The sequence below is a fragment of the Eptatretus burgeri genome, chromosome 10 (genome assembly GCF_056783735.1).
Source record: "Eptatretus burgeri isolate ZD-2024b chromosome 10, Ebu_testis_v1, whole genome shotgun sequence".
Lineage (NCBI taxonomy): Eukaryota > Metazoa > Chordata > Myxini > Myxiniformes > Myxinidae > Eptatretus > Eptatretus burgeri.
Genome location: NC_140970.1, coordinates 53057198 through 53079375, shown reverse-complemented (window position 1 = coordinate 53079375; position 22178 = coordinate 53057198). Strand labels below are relative to the sequence as shown.

Genomic DNA, 22178 nt, shown 5'->3' with positions numbered 1-22178 from the left:
ACGTTTGCTTAGGCTTCTATTGGTTTCCCCAGCAAGTTCATGCGAAGCTGAACGGTCATTCAGTGCACTCAGACGTATGAAGACTTGGTTACGTTCCACAATGACCCAACAACGCCTCAACCATCTCATGATCTGTCGTGTTCACCGAGATTGTCTGACTGCACTTGACCCCCAAGACATTGCTACAAAGTTTTTAACTGGATCGGCAGACAAGAGGGTTCATATTTTTGGCAAGTTTTAAGGTATAGTGGGGGAGCCAACGTAACAGATTGGGATTCCCATTGGTTTTGCATGTTAATTTTTGCAACTATTCTGAATGTGTTCTTAGCATTGCCAGGAAGTGGAAAAATGTTGTCGCCATTTTTTCTGTGGACCTTCAGTAACCTTGACACAACGTCAAAGCTGAAAGGTCATTTTTGACCCAACGTACTGTATTAATCACGCTTTGTTTCAGAGTCTGGAGTGCCAGAATGTTGCATTGTGTTTTCTAAAGTGTTTCTGACAAATATTCAATCTGAACTAACAGTGTCTTCATTACAGAATGTCTGTTTATCCTGTTTATGATCATACAACTAACTTCTTGTTGAACTTCACAGCCACGACCCATCCAAACCAGCATATAATACTGAGATCTCACTTTCTCCTCTTCAGCTAACTTTTGCATGATGGTTTAGGCCTTAGAAATAATAAATACACATCTACAATCATTTGCAAAAGTTTAGGACCACCCTGAGAAAATGTCAATTTGGCAACCCTGGACAGGTATTGCATCATCCACTCATAGATGTTGCGTCACCCGCCTAGAACATTCAGACGCATGCTTGTACTTGCTTCGAGAACCATTGGCAGGTGTCTGTTGTGAATTCTGATTTTTTTTTCCTTGTTTTTTTTTTGTGATTTTGGTCCTGCGGAAAAATGGGCAAAAAAACGTCTCTGACAGAGGTTCAATGGGCTGACATTTTCTCAGGGTGGTCCTAAACTTTTGCAAATGACTGTACAGTGTACATTCACCCTAAATTTCGTGTGTTGTAGATTGAAGTGCATGAGCCATTAGGAGCAGTCACACAAGATGGAGCCCAGTACCAGTAAGAAACCAAGACCAGAAACTGATTTCAAACTGTGTATTCAGTGTCAGGAGCCTGGCACTGGTGTCCTAGTGTCTGAACCATCAGAGGAAGCCTACTCAAAGTTCCTCCAGTTTGTGCACGAAAGAGGACAGTATGGAGATGCGGATTATGCACAGATCAGTGGGCGATTGCATGGGTACACTGCCTCCAATCTAAAAGATATGAAAGCAAAGTGGCACAGAAAATGTTATGGATCTACTTGTCACAGTGGTCACCTTGAGCGTGCCAAGGCACGATACCAGAAGGCCTGCCAAGAAGGAGAGAGTCAGCATCTACAGCAGAGGCGTGGACGGCCTTCTGCAGCCACTAGTGTATCAGACTCTGCTGAAAGTGAGACTCTTCACTTCACACATTCAGCAAAATCTCATTTAAATGCAAAACAGTGTTTCTTCTGCCAAGAAGACAGGAAGGAGCCAGCTCATGAGGTGTGTACATTCAGTGCTGGGAAACAACTGCAAAAGGCTGTTGATGAAAGCAAGAATCAAACTTGGAAGGTGCAGCTAAGTGCCGCCATCACTAAGGACGATGCTCGTGCCATTGATGTAAAGTACCACCTCTCATGCTGGGTTCACAATGTCCAGCGTGGTACAACCAGCAGCAGTGAGGACAAAGCGTATACACAGCAAGAAGCTAATGTTGGCAAAGTAGTCTCAGACATTGAGTTTGTCAGCCTAGTTCGCACTCTGCTCCAGGCTGGAGAAGTTGTCACCATGACAGACCTCAAGCCGGCCTACTCTAATATGCTTGAATCCAATGGTGTACACATGCAGCCATCTACACGAGATATCAAGGAGAAGATCACCTCTCACATCGATGATGTCCATTTCATGAAATCGAAACGGCGGAATGAGTCAGACCATGTGTTCACAACAGCTGTCCGCGATGCGGCTATGGAGGATGCTATGGCAAAGACTACTGAAAGTGACATTAGGCAACTGTTCGAGAGTGCTTCTGTACAGTGTTCGAGAGACAAAAGTAAGCTGATGGCTGTACTTGAGGACCTCCCAAACAAAATTAGTGTTGATCTGCAGCCAGAGGATGTCACCAATGACATTGTTCCCTTGACACCAAAGAAGGTAACTGTAATTTATGGAATGGCAATTGTCCAGGCAATGGGGAACCCACCTTGGGTCAAGACATGTGCTCAATGGGCTGACCACTTCATAGCTACACTGGACAGCAAGTGCAGACAATATGATGAGCTCCATCTAGTCTTTGACCGTTATGATCTTCCCACTTCACTGAAAGAGGCCACAAGGGAGAGACGTCAGGGTCGTAAGCCAGCAACTGCTTACCTCGTCACAGACAATACACAAATTGGCAAGGTGTCAGCAAAGCAGTTCCTATCCAGTACTGCAACCAAAGATGAACTGACAGTTTATCTTGCAAAGAAAGCTCTCCACCACTTTGAGGGTAAGCTCAAGGTCTTCATAGTGACTTCGCGGCAAGAGGTCCTCTCAAACTCCATGGATGTTCAACATCTCTGCAGCTCCCAAGAAGAAGCTGACACGAGACTTATCCTGCACAGTCTGGATGCTGTTCGAAGAGGAGCAACAGAACTCTACATTCAGTCACCTGACACTGACGTTTTTTTCCTTGCAATCCACCGTTACCATCAGCTCTGCAGGAACACATACTTTGTCACTGGTGTGGGGAACAAGAAGTGAGTAATCTCACTGGGACCAATCGTGAAAGCACTTGGTGATGCAAAGGCTGAAGCCTTACCAGGATTTCATGCCTTCTCTGGAGCTGACGTAACAGGTCGATTTGCAGGCAAGGGGAAGCTGACCTGTTGGCAAGCACTTAGCAGATGCTCCATGGAGGTGGTATCTGCATTTGCTGCCTTAGGGACGTCCGAGAAGCTGGAAGTTGACACTGAATGAGCCATTGAGACATTAGTTTGCCAGCTCTATGAGCCTGGTAGCACTGTGGTGGATGTTGGTGATCTCAGATGGAAGCTTTTCACCAAGAAACAACTGGAGGCTCAAAAGCTTCCTCCGACATGAGGAGCCTTACATGAAGCCATTGCCCGGGCACATTACCAGGCCATGGTGTGGCGTCAGGATAACATTCCTCACCCTCAGCTACTGCCAGCAACAACCTACGGGTGGAAGGAAGAGGGGGATATGCTAGTACCAGTACAAACAAGGGATCTTCCAGCTCCAGCCACAGTTACTCACCTCATCAAATGTGGGTGCAAGAAGACCAGTTGCACATCACACTGTTCCTGTCGGTCGCAGGGCCTCAACTGCTCCGAGATGTGTTTGTGTGGAGCCGATGAGGAGGTGTGCAGTAATGTCAACCAGGCACTCTTAGGAATTGAAGAGGATCAAGAAGAAGGAAATCCTTCCATCTAACTATGAACACAAACACTAAATGAACATTGAAGTTCTGTCCGACATGAGCTGACCAGAACCAGCCAGATGGTGGACCGAAATAACTAAATAAGAGATGTTTGAGCTGTGAGATTATCACTGTATTTAAAATTTAGAAGTCAAAAAGCAAAAAAAAGTTTGAGTTGTTGAAAGGAGTGTTTTTTATTAACTATTATATTACTTTTAGCAATATATTGGGTGTTTGCTTTGCATACAGAATGTATTTTGGGGTAATATAATGAAATTATTTAGCACGATTTGGGCCGTAATTTGAAATTCAGAGAAAAGTATAAAGAAATCACCAAAAAAAATGGCGACATCATTTTTTGGTAAGTTAAATCCTTCCAGAACAGTCTAACAGTGGCCAAAAATTAACTTTTGAAACCAACGGGAAAACACTGCCCCCCCCCTCCACTAGTAAGTTGACCGTACTCGTGTAATATCAATTTCATGTATGTCAGTCTAGTTTTCAGTTTATGTTTAGTGAATCGGTTCAAGGGTCGTGAGAAGGAGGTTTGATAAAAAATTCTTTATATATATATATATATATGTATTTCTTTGATGACACTTGAAAATTTGAAATGTGTATGATTAATGTTTAATTAATTTCGCTCCGTCTGCTTACATTTGATAAAAAGATGGTCGAGAGATGGTCAGATTAATTTAAGGGATTTGTGTGATCAGAAGGCAGCAAGCATGTCGACGAGCGTATAAAATCAAGAATTTGCAAGGGTCGACTTGCTGTGCCCACGCCGGCACGAAGTGGGCTTCGTGGTCTGGACATGCAATGTCCCCCACACTTTTCAAAAGCAATCGACTCCCATGGTGGGAGGGGATGGGAAGGGGACCAGTACCAGTCGGTGAAAAGTCTGCAGGTCTTCAACACAATCACTCCATGCAGTCTGACCAATCACGGCGGCGCGTCAGCGCCCACCAGCCAATCAGGGGGCTCGTCAAATCATGTTTGTGAAGCCTCCCGTGACGCGTCGCCGGCGATTCGTGGTGTCGCGATGGCTTCACAAAGCCATTTAAACGATCGCGGGAGTCCGGTCGAACAGACCGGTCAAGTTTAAAAGTTGAAAAACATGAGCGATCACCCTTACCTGCCCCGGGACTTGCTGATCCAGGGCTTTGTGCGCAATGACGTGCCGGCGTGGACGATCCTGTCGGTGTTGGGGACGTCGGTGGCCGGCGTGCTGTTCGTGAGCTGGATGGCCACGAGTCGATGGATGCCCGACGTCGGCTTGATGCGTCGACTGGCTGTGTGCTGGTTCGCCGTTTGTGCGTTTATCCACGCTGGCATCGAGGGCTGGTTCGTTGTGTTCCACCGCGAGATACCCGGGGACTCGTCCTTCCTCTCCCAGCTCTGTGGGTCCGAACACGGCGAGCAAATCTTACACGATCCGCCACCAGTTTCACTTTCACATGATGATTATACCGGCATCGAACCGCGCTCCTCCTGGAGTGTTTTGGTTTATTTTTGTATTACAATTGATTGTATAATGTAATTGATAAACAGGATAAATATAATTTTAGTTCGTGAGCCAAACCTTTTTGTTTTCAACAAAGACAGAGGAAGACAAACTTTATTTGTGAGTTCATTGTAAGGAAGAATAAGACAACTTTATTTGTGAGTTCATTGTAAGGAAGAATAAGACAAACCTTATTTGTGAGTTCATTGTAAGGAAGAATAAGACAAACCTTATTTGTGAGTTCATTGTAAGGAAGAATAAGACAAACCTTATTTGTGAGTTCATTGTAAGGAAGAATAAGACAAACCTTATTTGTGAGTTCATTGTAAGGAAGAATAAGACAAACCTTATTTGTGAGTTCATTGTAAGGAAGAATAAGACAAACCTTATTTGTGAGTTCATTGTAAGGAAGAATAAGACAAACCTTATTTGTGAGTTCATTGTAAGGAAGAATAAGACAAACGTTGTGAGTTCATTGTAAGGAAGAATAAGACAAACCTTTTTTGTGAGTTCATTGTTGATTGTAAGGAAGAATAAGACAAATCTTATTTGTGAGTTGATTGTAAGGAAGAATAAGACAAATCTTATTTGTGAGTTCATTGTAAGGAAGAATAAGACAAACCTTATTTGTGAGTTCATTGTAAGGAAGAATAAGACAACTTTATTTGTGAGTTCATTGTAAGGAAGAATAAGACAAACCTTATTTGTGAGTTCATTGTAAGGAAGAATAAGACAAACCTTATTTGTGAGTTCATTGTAAGGAAGAATAAGACAAACCTTATTTGTGAGTTCATTGTAAGGAAGAATAAGACAAACCTTATTTGTGAGTTCATTGTAAGGAAGAATAAGACAAACGTTGTGAGTTCATTGTAAGGAAGAATAAGACAAACCTTTTTTGTGAGTTCATTGTTGATTGTAAGGAAGAATAAGACAAATCTTATTTGTGAGTTGATTGTAAGGAAGAATAAGACAAATCTTATTTGTGAGTTCATTGTAAGGAAGAATAAGACAAACCTTATTTGTGAGTTCATTGTAAGGAAGAATAAGACAACTTTATTTGTGAGTTCATTGTAAGGAAGAATAAGACAAACCTTATTTGTGAGTTCATTGTAAGGAAGAATAAGACAAACGTTGTGAGTTCATTGTAAGGAAGAATAAGACAAACCTTTTTTGTGAGTTCATTGTTGATTGTAAGGAAGAATAAGACAAATCTTATTTGTGAGTTCATTGTAAGGAAGAATAAGACAAACCTTATTTGTGAGTTCATTGTAAGGAAGAATAAGACAAACCTTATTTGTGAGTTCATTGTAAGGAAGAATAAGACAAACTTTGTGAGTTCATTGTAAGGAAGAATAAGACAAACCTTTTTTGTGAGTTCATTGTTCATTGTAAGGAAGAATAAGACAAACTTTATTTGTGAGTTCATTGTAAGGAAGAATAAGACAACTTTATTTGTGAGTTCATTGTAAGGAAGAATAAGACAACTTTATTCATGAGTTCATTGTTCATTGTAAGGAAGAATAGGACAAACCTTATTTGTGAGTTCATTGTTCATTGTAAGGAAAAATAAGAAGTTTTAACATTGGTAATATGTATTATGTCCACTTGAACTTGAATTTGGTGTGACTTTACTCAGATGAAGTTTATATCTTGTACTCTTGTTTTTATTTTTATTTTATAGTGATTTCAGGCTCATGCAGGACAAAGACATTAGGAGACATCAGTGTACTTTTTCCATGAATTATAAAGACTTCAATAGAAAGTGGACAAAGACATATGGAATGTGACATTTTAACCTCGGCTCCCTACATCACAACGAGATGGTACGTACATGGACACGCTACCATTTTAGGTGCAGTAAGTATCCTTAGGTCAACACGGATCAAACTGGGAGCATGGAACGTGTCGTTTTTCGTATCGTTTTTCTGTCGCAATCTAAAAATCGTATCGTTTTTTTTTTCTGTCTGACCCTAACCCTGACCCTAACCCAAAGGAATGTGAGTTACCCACGAATGGAGAGACCAACCAACAGAAGCATGGATGAGTCCATCATGCACATAATCATTAGCAGCCTAGTAACTGTCCTTTATCAAGTTGCAGTAAGAGATAAAAGCACACACTAATGCAGTGTTCAATCCTGGCACCCATAAAAAGGAAGGCACCCAATCAGATGATGGGGGGTTCCTGGAAAGCTTTAAAAAATGTACCTAGATGAAAATCACAATTCATGCTTCCCATACACTATAACTTAATGGCCTTTTTGTACATTGTCCCATTGGCACACGAAGGTGTTCAATTTTGCGAGGGTTTCCAGCCAGTGCCACGCAGTAGAAATCAAACGGATAGTCAGTGAAGCGTAATTGATCCACTGTCGAAAAAGCCTGACATTTCTTAATTTCTTGATTTGTGAGGAATGTTTCTGCTGGTATTTTTGAAAGATGATGTTGGTGAGAAAACTTCTACTTCTTCTTTTGGCTGCTCCCGTTAGGGGTCGCCACAGCGGATCATCCGTATCATCCGCATAGTGATTTGGCACATGGTTTACATGTGCCGGATGCCCTTCCTGATGCAACCCTGGTCGCCTCTTACGACACAGGGATATGGTACACCTATTTTAACCGGGGTATACACCAGCCCATTACACTGGTACTCATTTCACCGACCTCGGAAGATGACAGGCTGAGTCAACCCCCTGGTGTATTAATTCAGTGGCCCAACGGGGCTTGAACTCAGGACCTTTTGGATCCCAAGCCGCTGCCCGAACCACTGCGCCAACACCAGGCTGATGTTGGTGAGAAAACGTTAGACCTAAAAGTCACAATCGCATAAACGTAACAGCGCACCAGCATATTTTTATCCTGCTCGAGATTTTCCCGTGCTGTGTCGCAAGGTGGGGGAGCTAAATTATTCCAGTGGTCCAGTTGACCATTTTGCTTATGAGCCTCAACCTCGATAGACTTGAAAACCCACACACTGTGATTCCATCGCAAGAATGGTCAAGTAGTTGCATTTACAATCATTAAATTTACCCTGAGCAGTGGTCTGCCTTGCAAACATGGATGTGCACAGATAAATGAGCGGACGGAACCAGTCCGGTGATTAAAGAATAAATTACTTTATTAAATTATACACAGACTACAATCTCAATAATAAATGCTATTCACTTCAATGATCAATCATCAGCCAATGACCAGTTGTTAAGCTCAAGGTACTTACTTTTTAAGAGTCCAGATTCACTCAAGTTGTCTATTAACCCATCAATGCACACATTTGATAAACCATTAGTTTGTATCATCAAAGATTAGAATATAACTTTGAACTGCAAACTCTGCCAAGAGGGGTTTGCTGTGCACAAAGAGCACACACACACACACACACACACCCACACACACACACACACACACACACACACACACACACACACACACACACACACACACACACACACACACACACACACACACACACAACCATAACGGAATTGTGTTTGGTATTATCACCCCAAAGGAATGTGAGAGCATGTATCACACATGATCATTCACTCGCAAAACAGCCCACTTACTTTACTCCCATAATTGCTGGCTCTCTCTCTATCGAGTGTAGGCTGCTGGTTGCATCATTGGTTGGGACGCGGCTATGCCGCTGATGCAGTGTCCCCCTTACCAGTACACTGGTGCTCATGTTGCCGGCCTCGGAAGGATGACAGGCTGAGTCAACCTCCTCGTGTATTTTAATTCAGCAGCCAACGGGGCTTGAACTCAGGACCCTAGGATCCCAAGCCACCACCCTAACCACTAAGCCAACACCAGGTGTAATTGCTGGCTAAAGTTAACCAAGCTGCTCTTGGCTTGGCTGTTCTCGGCTGCTGATCTACTTCTTGCCCTCAGGCTAATTAACCTCCCGCCATCGAAGATCGGAGGTTACTGTTTTCACCCCTTTCTGTTTGTTTGTTTGTTTGTTTGTGAACACTATAACGGAAAAACTCCTCGACGGATTTCGACGAAACTTGTTGGGGGGGTTGGGTCTGGTCCAAGGATCATGCCATTAGATTTTGGACTTGGTCCAAAATCCAATATGGCCGCGATGGCGGCCAATTTGAAAAAATATTTGAATTTTTTTTTTTTGCATTGCTACATGTTTTAAGTGATTTCCAACCCCCCCCCCCCCCAAAAAAAAAAATTTAGAGAAAAAAAAAATTTTGCAACTTTTTTTTCAACAAAATTTCGATTTTTTTTTTGCATTTCTACATGTTATAAGTGATTTCCAACAAAAAAACATGCCAAATTATAATTGTCGCTGATTTTGGAACTTCAGGTGGATATACCCACGTAAAATCAATTTCTGTCTCAAGGAATCTAGTTATGACGAATGAATCGAGTATGTAAAAGGGATAGTTGCAAACTATAACTGTTGACGTCAAATTGAATGAATAGGATATCAGGTTCACTTGAGTGACCAAGCAGTAATGGCGGCGGAGGTTTTGCACTCTACCGAGTGCTCCCCCTCTAGTTAACCTCCGCCATCTTCGAAGATGGATGGAGGTTACTGTTTTCACCCCTTTCTGTTTGTTATCTTGCCAAAACGAAGTTTTTGCAAGATATGTTAGTCAGCTTGTATGTTTTTTATCTTGCCAAAACGAAGTTTTTGCAAGATGTTAGTCAGCTTGTTTTTTTTTTTGTTTGTTTGTTTGATTGTTTGTTATCTTGCCAAAACGAAGTTTTTGCAAGATATGTTAGTCAGCTTGTATGTTTTTTTTTATTTGTTTGTTTGTTTGTTTGTTTGTCTGTAATCACGTATAAAAAATTCTGCAGAGCACAGTTATCATTGGAAATTTTTGTAACTTCGCATATCAGAGGCCTATAGAGGTCCCTATTAGCACACAAAATTTTAAAGGTCAAGGTCAAAGGTCAAGGTCACTTTGTCGCAAATCAGGGGAGTCGACGAAACCCTTATTTTTTGAGTAATTTTGATCGGATCGTCTTCAAACTTCATGGGAATATAGTTCATGGTCTGGCGCTCAGCTGATTAATTTTTGGTGGCGATTGGCCTTGACCTTCATGGTTAGCGCCTGAGGTCAAACATATTTGACCCCAAGGTCAAATTTTCAAGTTTTAGGAACCATATCGTGTAGTACCGCAAATTGAACACCTCAATGAGTGCTTTCTAGATATGTCATGCTTGAGACATTATGACGTCATTTGGTGACGTTATGAGGCAAACGCATATTTTTCATGGTTACTCTGAAGAACGATTCTCATCGGAATCTCTCGAAAGGAAGATATTCCTCAAGGAGTCGCTCCTGGTGGATAGCAGCTCTGTTCACCTCAGTGTGACCTTAAAGAAGTCACACGTGGTCACCTTTTGGCAAGATACGGGTCACCCTGTGGGTGACATTGTTTTTATTTGTTTGTTAGTTTGTTTGTTTGTTTGTTTGTTTGTTTGTTTGTAGGCACGATAACTTGAGAACGGAAGAAGCTACCAATGTCAAATTACACCACGTGATTCAGGAGGGTGATGGCTAGTGCTGCTTAGATTTTGGTCAAAATCGGTCAAAGGTCAAGGTCACGGTGAGGTCAAATATTCGATTTTTGATGGTTTGGTACAGATAACTCAAGAACGGAAGAAGCTACCAATGTCAAATTACACCACGTGATTCAGGAGGGTGATGGCTGGTGCTGATTAGATTTTGGTCAAAATCGGTCAAAGGTCAAGGTCACAGTGAGGTCAAACATAATTCCGTAAATTCACGTGGAGAAATGGAGTATTTTTGCTTCGCTCGACGTTACGAGTTCGTTTTAACTTCGATTTTAATTTTGTCTTCGGTTTTTGCGATCGCTTAGGACGCTTAAAACTCGGATGTAGAAATTCTGGTAAAAATCGGATGTTTTGGAGACGTTTTAAGATTGTATAAAAAATATTTCACTCGACGCGTCACGGGTCGTCCCATGATGCAGTGCGCTCAAGCAGACGCGTCGTTGAGTTATGTTAAGGTATAATTGCGTGGAGAAATGGAGATTATTGCTTCGGTCGACGTTACAATTTTTGATGGTTTGATACAGAATCATCGTAGAAACTTCTGGTTTGCGTCGCTACCTTCTCTAGAGACAGCTTTTATTAGACAACGTCAGAGGTCAAGCTGACGATTTTGTAAGTACCAGTCTATGACTGCTTGTTACTTACGAAATCTAAAGATTTCGTAAGTATATTGATGCCTTCTGTTTCTGTTTGTTTGTTTGTAGGCACGATAACTCGAGAACGGAAGAAGCTACCAATGTCAAATTACACCACGTGATTCAGGAGGGTGATGGCTAGTGCTGATTAGATTTTGGTCAAAATCGGTCAAAGGTCAAGGTCACGGTGAGGTCAAATATTCGATTTTTGATGGTTTGGTACAGATAACTCGAGAACGGAAGAAGCTACCAATGTCAAATTACACCACGTGATTCAGGAGGCTGATGGCTAGTGCTGATTAGATTTTGGTCAAAATCGGTCAAAGGTCAGGGTCACAGTGAGGTCAAACATCCAAAACATTCGATTTTTGATGGTTTGGTACAGAATCATCGTAGAAACTTCTGGTTTGTGTCGCGACCTTCTCAAGAGACAGCTTTTATTAGACAAGGCCAGAGGTCAAGTTGACGATTTCGTAAGTACCAGTCTATGACTGCTTGTTTGTTTGTTTGTTTGTGAACAGTATTACGGAAAAACTCCTCGACGGATTTCGACGAAACTTGGTGGGGAGGTTAGGTATGGTCCAAGGATCATGCCATTAAATTTTGGACTTTATTTTGGACTCCCCCCCCCCAAAAAAAATTGTTAGAGAAAAAAAAATTTTTTTTGCATTTCTACATATTTTAAGTGATTTCCAACCCCCTCCCCAAAAAAATTGTTACCCCCTCCCCAAAAAAGAAAAAATATAAATTTTTGCATTTCTACATGTTTTAAGTGATTTCCAACCCCCCCCCCCAAAAAAAAATTGTTAAAGGAAAAAAAAATTTGCAACTTTTTTCAACAAAATTTCGATTTTTTTTTTTTGCATTTTTACATGTTTTAAGTGATTTCCAACCCACCCACCCCCCCAAAAAAAAAGAATGTTGGAGAAAAGAACTATAACTCTGTCAGCACTGTTGACATTTAATGAATAAGATATAAGGTTCACTTGAGTGACCCAGCAGTATTGGCGGCGGAGGTTTTGCACTCTCCCAAATGCTCCCCCTCTAGTTTCACCTGTTCTGACCAGCTTTTACCTGTCTATACCAAGGGTTCACCTGACAACCGCACTAGGGTCAGCATAATTGCAAGAATAAAAGCTGCACACACTTCGTAAAGCGGGGACCTCGTTGTACAGCTACTGTCGTGGCCAAATATATTGGCACCCTTGCACTTTTTTTCAAATAATGCACCATTTCTTCCAGAAAATTGTTAGAATTAAAAAATATTTCGTGTCCACACATGTATTTCTTTGGTTTGCAGTGGAACAAAACAAAACAAGCTGAAAAAATTATGAAATCTTAGCTATTCCACACATAGATCCTAAAATGGCGTGGACAATATTCGCATCTTTTAGAAGTTGTTAGAAATAATTAGATTTCAAGCAGATGATTCTCCTTTACTTTGGAATTGAATTCACCTGTGGTGAGTTGCAGGTGACTGAAAACTAAAAATTACTCATTCAACCAGTTTGAATAGAGAAAATGAGTCATTCAGCTGTTTTGTGTCACTGTGTGTACCGCAATGAGCGTGGAGAAAAGAAAGAAAACCAGAGAATTGTCTGAGGAGGTCAGACACAAGATTGTAGCCAAGCATGGACAATCTCAAGGCTACAAGAACATCTCCAGAGACCTTGATGCTCCTGTGTCCACTGCACGCAATGTTATCAGGAAGTTTAAGGCCAATAAGGCCTATTATTGTCAGGTCAGGCCAGATCAGATCTGTGACCTGCTACAGGTACCATGTAAACCTGTACTAATCTGTTTCATGGTCGGATTGTCGGCGACTAAATCGTCTCGCCCACCAAGTTTCTTGGTGAGGAGGGTGTATGATATGGACACCCAGCAGGATGAAGAACAAAACCTGTCAAAGGGCGGAGGAGCTCCTTGTGAGCCAATAGCCATCCATATCTAGTGCCCAACTGCGTCTGCGGACGTCCTCCTGCAGTTGGGTTACTTCTTATTAGGAGGTTGGTGGAAGGATTTGCACTACGGCCACCGTAAAACCCTTCATTCCGCAAAACACAAGAAAACCTTGAAGAAAATTGAAAACCCAACCCGTGGGAGTACCTCCTGTGCAGCTGCCCACCACCAGGCAGCTCATCGGATGATGGGATTGGGGAAAATCCTTCGGGACCCCCACTCTTTGATGATAGGAGGAAAATGACGGGGTAACCTTCCCGGGTTAGATTGCGGTCGTGTGTGTCGGGGTGGTGCTGAGGTGTCATCCACCAGACGACGGTCTCCTTGAGTTAACCTAAGGGGGTCCCTTTGGGTGGGTGCCTGGAATGTCCTATCCCGAAGAGAGGATGATCACTTGTCTCTGTTATCATCTGAGCTCAAGCGTTTCAACATCGGTATTGCAGAACTCTCTGAGGTTCGGAGACCGGATAGTGGCCAGATCATGGCAGGTGGGTTATACCTACTATTGTTGTGGTCGCTCTGATGGTTACCATACTCAAGGAGTTGCTGCAGCTGTGTCCAATAAGCTGACTCCAATGATAATTATTGAGGTAACAATGGTCAACAAGTGTATTATGAGACTAAGGATTAGTCACTCCTTGGTCGTCATTTTCCTGGTCTCTGTTTATGCTCTGACTGAGGCGAGTGATAACATGAAGGACGCATTCTATGCCACGCTCGAGCCTGTGGTTGATCAGTGCCCCAGTTGAGATACTCTTCTCGTCTTGGGGGATTTCAATGCATCGACTGGCACTGATAAGGATGGTTATGAGACGTATTGGTCCCCATGGGTCTGGATTGGTGAACGAGAAGAGCACGAGGTTCCTTGACTTTGCTGGTTCGTGGTTTCAGCACCCACAGGCTCATCGCTGGACTTGGTCTTCCAATGCTGGTGGTGTGGCAAAGGAGATTGACCATGTGCTTGTTGATGGTGGCTGGAGGATGATCCAGAACTGCAGGGTCCACCAGAGTGCTCAGTTCCTCAATACCGACCACAGGCTTGTACTAGCAACCCTGAAGTTGCAGCTTAAATCCAGGAGAATGGTACCATCCCAGCCTTGGCTGAATATTGGCAACCTCAAGGATGAGAGGGTAGCTGAGGAGTTTGCGTACAGTCTGAGTGGAGATTTCAAGGTTCTGAGTGCTTTGGGGAATCCTGAAGAGTTGTGGAGTACCTTCAAGACAATCATCCTTGATGTTGCCAGTGGATGTTTTGCAACTCACCGAAGGACGAAGAAGAATTTTGTCTCAAGGGACACTGGATGCCATTGACCAGAGTCACAGGGCCAGGCTTAATGGCAGAGCTGAGCTGTTCAGGGAGTTGCGACTTAAATCTGGACATGCGCTGAGGGTGCGCAAGGTGGCTTATGTGCGAGGAATCTGTGAGGGGGTAGAGCATCACCTGTGGTCAAGTGATTCTCATCCTGATTGCAGGGGAATTCATGCATTGCGTTCATCCAAGCCCATCCCTCAGTGTACTGCAGTTAGAGCAGAGGGTGGAGAGCTCTTGACAGAGGAGTCCGAAATGAAGGCCCGCTAGGCCGGCTACTTTGAGCGGCTGTACCAGGCTGATCCACCAGCTGTTGAGTTGGATGTCAGGGGTGTTACTATCCCTATTGCTGACCCTCCAATCAACTGTGATCCACCTTTGTTTGTGGAAACACAGGCTGTGGTGAACCGGTTGAAATGGGGTGAAGCTCGTGGGATCTGTGGCATCCATGCTGAACTTCTCAAGGCTGATGGAAATGTTGCACTCGTGTCGTTGCATGCAGTTCTGTGCTCTGCCTGGAACACAGACATCATCCCAACTGACTGGAAGAGGGGGCTTGTTGTACCTCTCTGGGAAGGGAAGGGTGATCGCCAGAACTGCAACAACGACCAACAGGTGATGCTGCTCTCAGTGCCGGGCAAGGTCTTTGCTCGGATAATTCGTGATCAGGTTCACCACCATCTACTTGAGCACCAGTGCCCAGAGCAATCAGGCTTTACACCAAAAAGGTCAACGATTGACCGTATCCTTGCTCTTCGGGTCCTCACCGAACGCAGACGAGAGTTTCGGCAGGAGCTGCTTGCAGCCTATGTTGATCTCTGTAAAGTATTTAATTCAGTGAATCGTGATGTCCTCTGGAGGATTCTTAGTCTTTGTGGGATGCCACCAAAACTGATCAATCTGACGTCTGAAATGTACTCTGGTACTGAAAGTGCTGTGAAGTGTGGTGGTACCATCTCTGACTTATTTCCAGTTGTTGCAGGAGTTCGTCAGGGGTGTGTACTGGCCCCACACTTTTCAGCACTTGCATGGACTGGATTCTGGGGAGGATGTTGGAGAGATCAAGCTGTGGTGCATCGTTCGGGAATGTCAAGATCTCTGACCTTGATTTCGCTGATGATGCAGTCATCATTATGGAGACTTTAGATATCCTTTTGGGGGCCCTCGCGGTGATGAATGAGGAGTCAGAGCTGATGGGATTACGGGTTTCTTTGGTCAAAACTAAGATCCAGGCTTTCAATGACATCTTGGATGCTGCTGTCTTGTCTGTATCTGTTTGTGGTGAGGATGTTGAGGTCCTGGAGAGATTCAATTACATTGGCAGTGACAGTCATGTCTCTGCTGGCAGTGAGCCAGAGGTGAACAGACATCTGGGCAGTCCTGGATTCACTGGATCATGGGGTGTGGCGCTGTCGGTACCTGTGCAGAAGGACGAAAGTCCAAGTCTTCAGGTCCTTGGTGCTTCCAGTCTTGGTCTTCGGATGTGAGATTTGGACTTTGACCAGGGATCTGAGATGAAGACTTAATTCCCTTGGTACCAGGTCTCTTGAGAGAATCATTGGCTATCGCTGGTTGAACTTTGTGTCCAATGAGCAGTTGCTGAGAGAGACTAAATTGAGGTTTGTTACCTGCATAGTCTGTGAGCGTCATTTGCAGCCATATGGACATGTGGCTCTTTTTTTCTGACGCTGATCCTGCTCACCAGATTCTCTCAGTGAGGGAGCCTTGTGAGTGGAGGAGGCCAATGGGTCGACCACGTGCCTCGTGGTTGCAGCAGGTTGATCGGCATCTCAAGGAGATGGGGATGGGCCAGGCTTCTGCCTGGGGGATGGTCAGATGGAGGTCCCTGGAGTACCGGCGGAAAGTGGACACAGTGATGCGCTGCTCCAGCACATGCTCCCATACCTGACCTGGCCTTAAGGCCAATGGCACTGTCGCCAACCTCCCTGATGGGGCCACAAAAGTTGTGTTAAAAAAAAAAATGAATTCAAAAAAACAAGCTTCTTTTTTTTTTTTCTAATTTTTCAAAAACTTTTTTTGTCAAAAACACTCCCAGGCACTTACTGATGAACCTCTGAAAGTTTGACAAAGATCCATATGGCCATCTCTGAGAAAAATTGTGATGGTTTTCATGGTTTTGGCATTATGGAGAGGACACACACACACACACACACACACACACACACACACACACACACACACACACACACACACACACACACACACACACACACACGCACGGCCAAACGTCCCTCTTATGGTAGAGATGAGTTCCTTTACAAGGACTTTTGACACAGGAGGAGGGTATTTGGCCCATCAAAGTCGGAATTATTATTCCCAACCTCTGGTTGTTTGTGCTCTTCCCTTTTTAAATGCTCAGCATCAAGCAAAGAAGCAGCAAATACCATTTTTTAAGTTGCTGGTATGACTCAGGCGAGGTTAGAACTGCAGTTCTCCCAGACTCAGAGTAAATGACTAGACGCTCTCACCGTTCCACCATCGAGCCTGGTCACAGCCGCTTTTGTAGTTGCAACTTCAGACCTGTGACCTCCAGTTGATTATTCTGGAGAAGTAAGAAAATTCAACAGCTTTCCACATCATTTTCCTTTGAGACTGGCTCTCCATTTGTTAAAAAAAAAACATTTAGAATAACATTGCCTGGTTATTGCACTTGGGTGTGCGTGATATTTTGACAAATTTTCCGGAGCAAAAGTAGGAAACGTCAAAGTATTAATTTCCCACGGTTTTTACCCTTCCAAATATTTAATCACGGAGCAGGTTTGTCCGTTTTTGACAGTTGGATCTACCACCCCTTTTAAAAAGCATCTGAAATCCCATTAATAAAAGCCTGGTGTTGACTTCGCAGTTAGGGTGGCTGGGTTGGGATATTAGGGCCCTGAGTTTGAGCCCCTGTCAACCGTTGAATTAACACCAGGTGGGGTTGACTCAACCTGTCATCCTTCTGAGGTTAGTGAAATGAGTACCAGTGTACTGGTAATGGAGGGCACTGCATCAGCGGCATAGCCATGCCCCCAGCCAATGATGCTACCTGCAGCCAAGTGCTGCATACTAAGGAGGAGGAGAAATCGCATTCATGGTGGAAATATGCCATGCAGTAGTTTAAACTGTGAAAAGTTTCTTTTTATGTCATTCAAATGAGTTTAACTGACATCTCGAAGTAGACAATCTGCTTTTGTTTCAGGGAAAGAATACAGCAAAGGTGACAGCCGCTACATCATGTAAGTCTTTCTTTTGTGGTTTATATCAGTGATGTATATGTTATCGTTCAACTTTAACCTGATGCTGCTCTTTTTTAGCACGTGAAAGCATGCTTGGTTTTGCACAACAATATAAGTCTTCAAATTTTATCTTGTGACAGTGAAGGAACAGTCATATTGTTTGGATGTAATGGTAAACTTAAAAATTACCATGTAATGTGAGGGTCGGTACGAAAGTCATGCCCCTCTTATTTCATTGCTAGTTAAATATCATCTAAAAAATGATGAAACTTTCATGGAAAATTCATGCATCCTTGCTGAATACCTTGTTATTGGGCCTGGTTTTGGCTTAACGGTTAAGGTGCTTGGTTCAAGATCCTAGGGTCTTGAGTTCATGCCCTTTTCGAGCTGTTGAATTAACACCAGGTAGGGTTAACTCAACCTGTCATCCTTCTGAGGTTGGCAAAATCAGTACTAACGTGGTGGTAACAGAGCCATTGCATCAGCGGCACAGCCATGCCCCCCAGAAAATGATGCAGCCAAGCAGCTGCAGGCTACATACGAATAAATAAATAAATAAATAAATAACCTTATTATTTTCCCACGTAGTAACTATCGATCGTGATGAATGCACATATATGTGCACATGCAATGCCTAAAGAAAGTCTGCACCCGCTTTCAAAATTTTCACCTTTTGTTGCCTTGCAGCCTGGAATTAAATTGCATTAAACCAGACTTTTTCCACCTTTATTTACACATCGTAACCCACAACTTCCAAGTGAAAAACAAATCATACAAATTTCAGAAAATTAATGAAATATTACAAAACTAAAATATCTTGGTTGGATAAGCGTCCACTCCCCTGAGTTATTACGAGGTGGAAGCACCTTTAACAGCAATTACAGCTACGCGTCTGTTAGGACATGTCTCTACCAACTTTAAACACCTTGATTGGGCAATATTTTCACATTCTTCTGTACAAAACTTTTCAAGCTCAGTCAAGTTGCGTGTGGAGCATTAATGGACGGCAATCTTCAAGTCATGCCACAGATTGTCGATTGGATTTAGGTCAGGGCTCTGACTGGGCCACTCAAGGACATTTATCTTTTTGTTCCTTATCCACTCCAGTGTAGCTTTGGCTGCGTGTTTTGGGTCATTGTCATGCTGAAAGGTGAACTAACGTTCCAATTTCAGCTTTCTTACAGAGGGCAGCAGGTTTTCCTCTCAGTTGTTTTCAGTATTTTGCTCCATCCATTTTCCCTTTGATCCTGACAAGTTCCCCAGTCCCTGCTGATGAGAAACATCCCCATAACATGATGCTGCCACCATCATGTTTCACAGTCGGGATGGTGTTCTTTGGGTAATGTGCTGTGTTGGGTTTATGCCAAACGTAACGTTTTGCATTTGGGCCAAAAATTCCATCTTCGTTTCATCAAACCACAAAACTTTCTGCCACATGGCTTCAGAATCGCCAGTGTGGTTTTCTGCATACCTCAAACAGGACTCAAGGTGGGCTTTTTTGAGTAATGGCTTCCTTCTTGCCATCCTACCGTACAGGCCGGACTTGTGGAGTGCTTGGGATATTGTTGTCACGTACACACAGTGATCAGTCTTTGCCATAAAGGCAAGTAGCTCTTTCAAAAGAGCCATTGGCCTCTTGGTGGCCTCTCTCATCAGTCTCCTCCTTGCTTGGTCATCCAGTTTGGAGGGATGGCCTGATCTAGGCAGGGTCTTTGTGGTACCATACACCTTCTACTTATTAATAATTGTCTTGACTGTGCTCCAAGGGATATTCAAGGCATTTGAAATATTTTTATACCCATACCCTGATCTGTCCCTTGCTACTACTTTATCCCAGAAGTCTTTTGAAAGCTCCTTGGTGCTCATGGTTGAGTCTTTACTGTGAAATGCACTACCCAGCAGAGGAAACCTACAGAAACAGCTGATTTTATCGTGAAATAATCATAATCACTACAATTTAACTCAGGTGGAGGCCAATTAACTTTGTGTGTGATTTTGAAAGTGATTGATTACAACTGAGCTAATTTGCAATTGCTGTTATAAAGGGGGGGGGGTAGACACTTATCCAACCAATATATTCTAGTTTTATATTTTTGATTAATTTTCTGAAGTATGCAGAATTTGTTTTTCACTTGGAAGTTGTAGGTTACGACGTGTAAATAAAAGGTGGAAAAATCCTGATTTAATGCAATTTAATTCCAAGCTATAATGCAACAAAAGGTAAAAAATTTGAAAGGGGGTGGAGACTTTCTATAGGCACTGTATATACAGTACACTGTCCACTGTATATACCGCACCATATACAGGATCCTCCGACACTAAATTAGAGGATTTTCTTCAGAATTGGCCTGACTTCACCACCCTCAATTCCCCCTCCCTCCCACAGGGGTCAGTGGTTAAACAACTTGTACGATGCCATGTGTAAAGGTGAAAATTGCAAGTCGTCTCCCCACCCGATGAGTAAATGTCCACATTGTGAGATTCCCCCAGGGGTCACTGTGTTGCATAGCAGAACACGACAGTGATGTGACTTTCTGTTTTGGTAGATCTGATTATATATATATATATATATATATATATATTGTTACGAATTTGGAATTCAATCGCACACAATATACAGGTTCCCTTAGTCAGCTATGTCGATAAGTGCATGTTCCCTAGATAGCTCACCTTCCATTGTTTAAATGTTTTGAAATTGATTATATGCACTGCGGATCGATTTAATAGTTAGGGAGCAAACAATGGAGACGTCCCTCCCCCTCTTCTGCGAAGAGGAAGAAGAACCCTGCGGTGACGTCAACAACTCCCTCCCACCCGTGGTTGAGCGGGGGGTGGATCACGAGGGCATGAGTCACGCCGGGTGCAGGGGAGGGGGTGCAAAGGAAAAAGAGGACATCTTTTCTTTGTTCAAAAAGAGTCCCGTGGGAGTCTTGTGGGCTGAGTTCGTGAAAGTCGCGTGTAAAGAGTTCGTGGGCAGAGTTTGTGTGGGAGTCCCGTGGGAGGAGAACTTGAGCCGGTTGTTCGGCTCGAGTTGCGAGTGGAGGCTTCTTCCTCTTCTTCCTCTTCCTCTTGGTTCGTGGAGCTTGTCGTTCTCCATTTTGTTTCCGGCTTGGTGCGACACGTCAGCCTCTTCTTGGAGTTGGATCCTCGGGGAAGCGACGATCGACAGGAAGGATCGGCGACTCGTCTCACCGGCACATGTTGAGAAGCGCGGGAGGATTCGCGGGAGCTCGGGAAGGATCGCGGCGATTGGATCCAGCTTGCTCTCGCTGGAGCCCGGGTCCGGACAAGTTGAAGACCACACGAGGTGGAGAGGTTGGAGTAAAGCTCTGAGTTTCAGCTCACCTGTCCTCCGAGCTGGAGCTCATGATTAAAGGCCTCAGCCACCGTTTCTTGTGTGTGTGTGTGTGTGTGTGTGTGTGTGTGTGTGTGTGTGTGTGTGTGTGTGTGTGTGTGTGCGCGCGCGCGCGCGCGTGTACGTGTGTCCGTGGGCCCGTCTAATAAGTTGGAACTGCTGTTAAGTGTAAATGACTGTACATAATAAGTAGACGGTTGTAGTTCTTTTGTTGCTTGTATAACTGCAAACGTGTTTTGCCTTATTTAATTGCATACGTGTTTCATTATAATAAATGTCCTTGTGTGAATGTAAACCTGCTCATTTCGTCCATTCCCTCATTGACTGAACATTTCGTGTGTTGGGAGTTAGAAAGCCGTTGGTTTGCCGTAATAGGAGGACATTTGGACCAACGGTTCTCGGCAATTACGCCGCTCGGAATCGCGCACGGACAAGCTCGCCTCGGCGGTTTGTTCCGTACGAGATCCGTCGAGGGTGGAATACCCCGGTAGTTGGATCACGTGGGTATTTAGGTACATTGAAGATTGGCAATCGACCATACCCCACGTGATCTGCCGATTGGCGTATTTCGGTTCTTGTACAAGGACCCGTCGCTCGGAGTTATCCGGGCGGCGATCTATATTCCGGGCAATCGGTCAGGCCGACTCGACTTGCGGCTCCGTTCAGAGCGGTCGGTTGGCGGCCGATCCCCCGGCCCATTACAATATATATACATGGTGTCCCAAAAAAATATACAACTTTTCATCTGCAAAGAGGATGGTCATAACATATATTTTTTAAAAAGATATATGGCTGGATAGAAAGCTGAAAGGTTGAAGTTTATTGCACCAATGTCAAAATTGCCACCAAAATTTAAATTTTGGTCTTGAATCGTCGTTTTCTTTTTGACCACATGTTCGACGTAGGCTCCACGTTGTCCGATCACTGCCTGCAAATGTGTTGTCATGTTCTCCATCACTTTGGGAAACGTTTCCTGAGGAATGTTCTGGATTTCTGGGTGAATGTTTTCATTCAGCTGATCAAGAGTCTGAGGCCTAGGGTTTATATAGATCCTGTCCTTGAGATACCCCCACAAGAAGAAGTCTGGAGGAGTAAGGTCAGGGGAATACGGTGGCCACTCAACGTATTCGTAGAGGGAGATAAAGTGGCCCTCAAAATGTTGGTTGAGAAAA

The 22178-nt window shown here is 43.6% G+C and overlaps 2 protein-coding genes across 2 annotated transcripts in view; both read left to right on the top strand.

Moving 5' to 3' along the window:
* The first annotated feature begins 1037 nt into the window (after nt 1–1037).
* LOC147018582 (uncharacterized) lies at nt 1038–2794 on the top strand. Its single transcript, XM_085900086.1, has one exon. The coding sequence runs from the start codon at nt 1070–1072 to the stop codon at nt 2792–2794; it is 1725 nt and encodes a 574-aa protein (XP_085756212.1). The 5' UTR covers nt 1038–1069.
* A 1677-nt stretch (nt 2795–4471) lies between these two features.
* Nucleotides 4472–22178, top strand: part of EBP (EBP cholestenol delta-isomerase) — a 36911-nt gene continuing 19204 nt past the window's right edge. Inside the window, exons 1-2 of the mRNA XM_085898372.1 lie at nt 4472–4870; nt 17615–17651. Coding sequence (XP_085754498.1) covers nt 4588–4870; nt 17615–17651 — 320 coding nt within the window. The 5' untranslated portion in view covers nt 4472–4587. The remainder of the gene's footprint in view (nt 4871–17614; nt 17652–22178) is intronic.

Coding starts and splice junctions, on each gene's coding strand:
- LOC147018582 (XM_085900086.1), top strand. CDS start 1,070: ATGGAGCCCAGTACCAGTAAGAAACCAAGACCAGAAACTGATTTCAAA.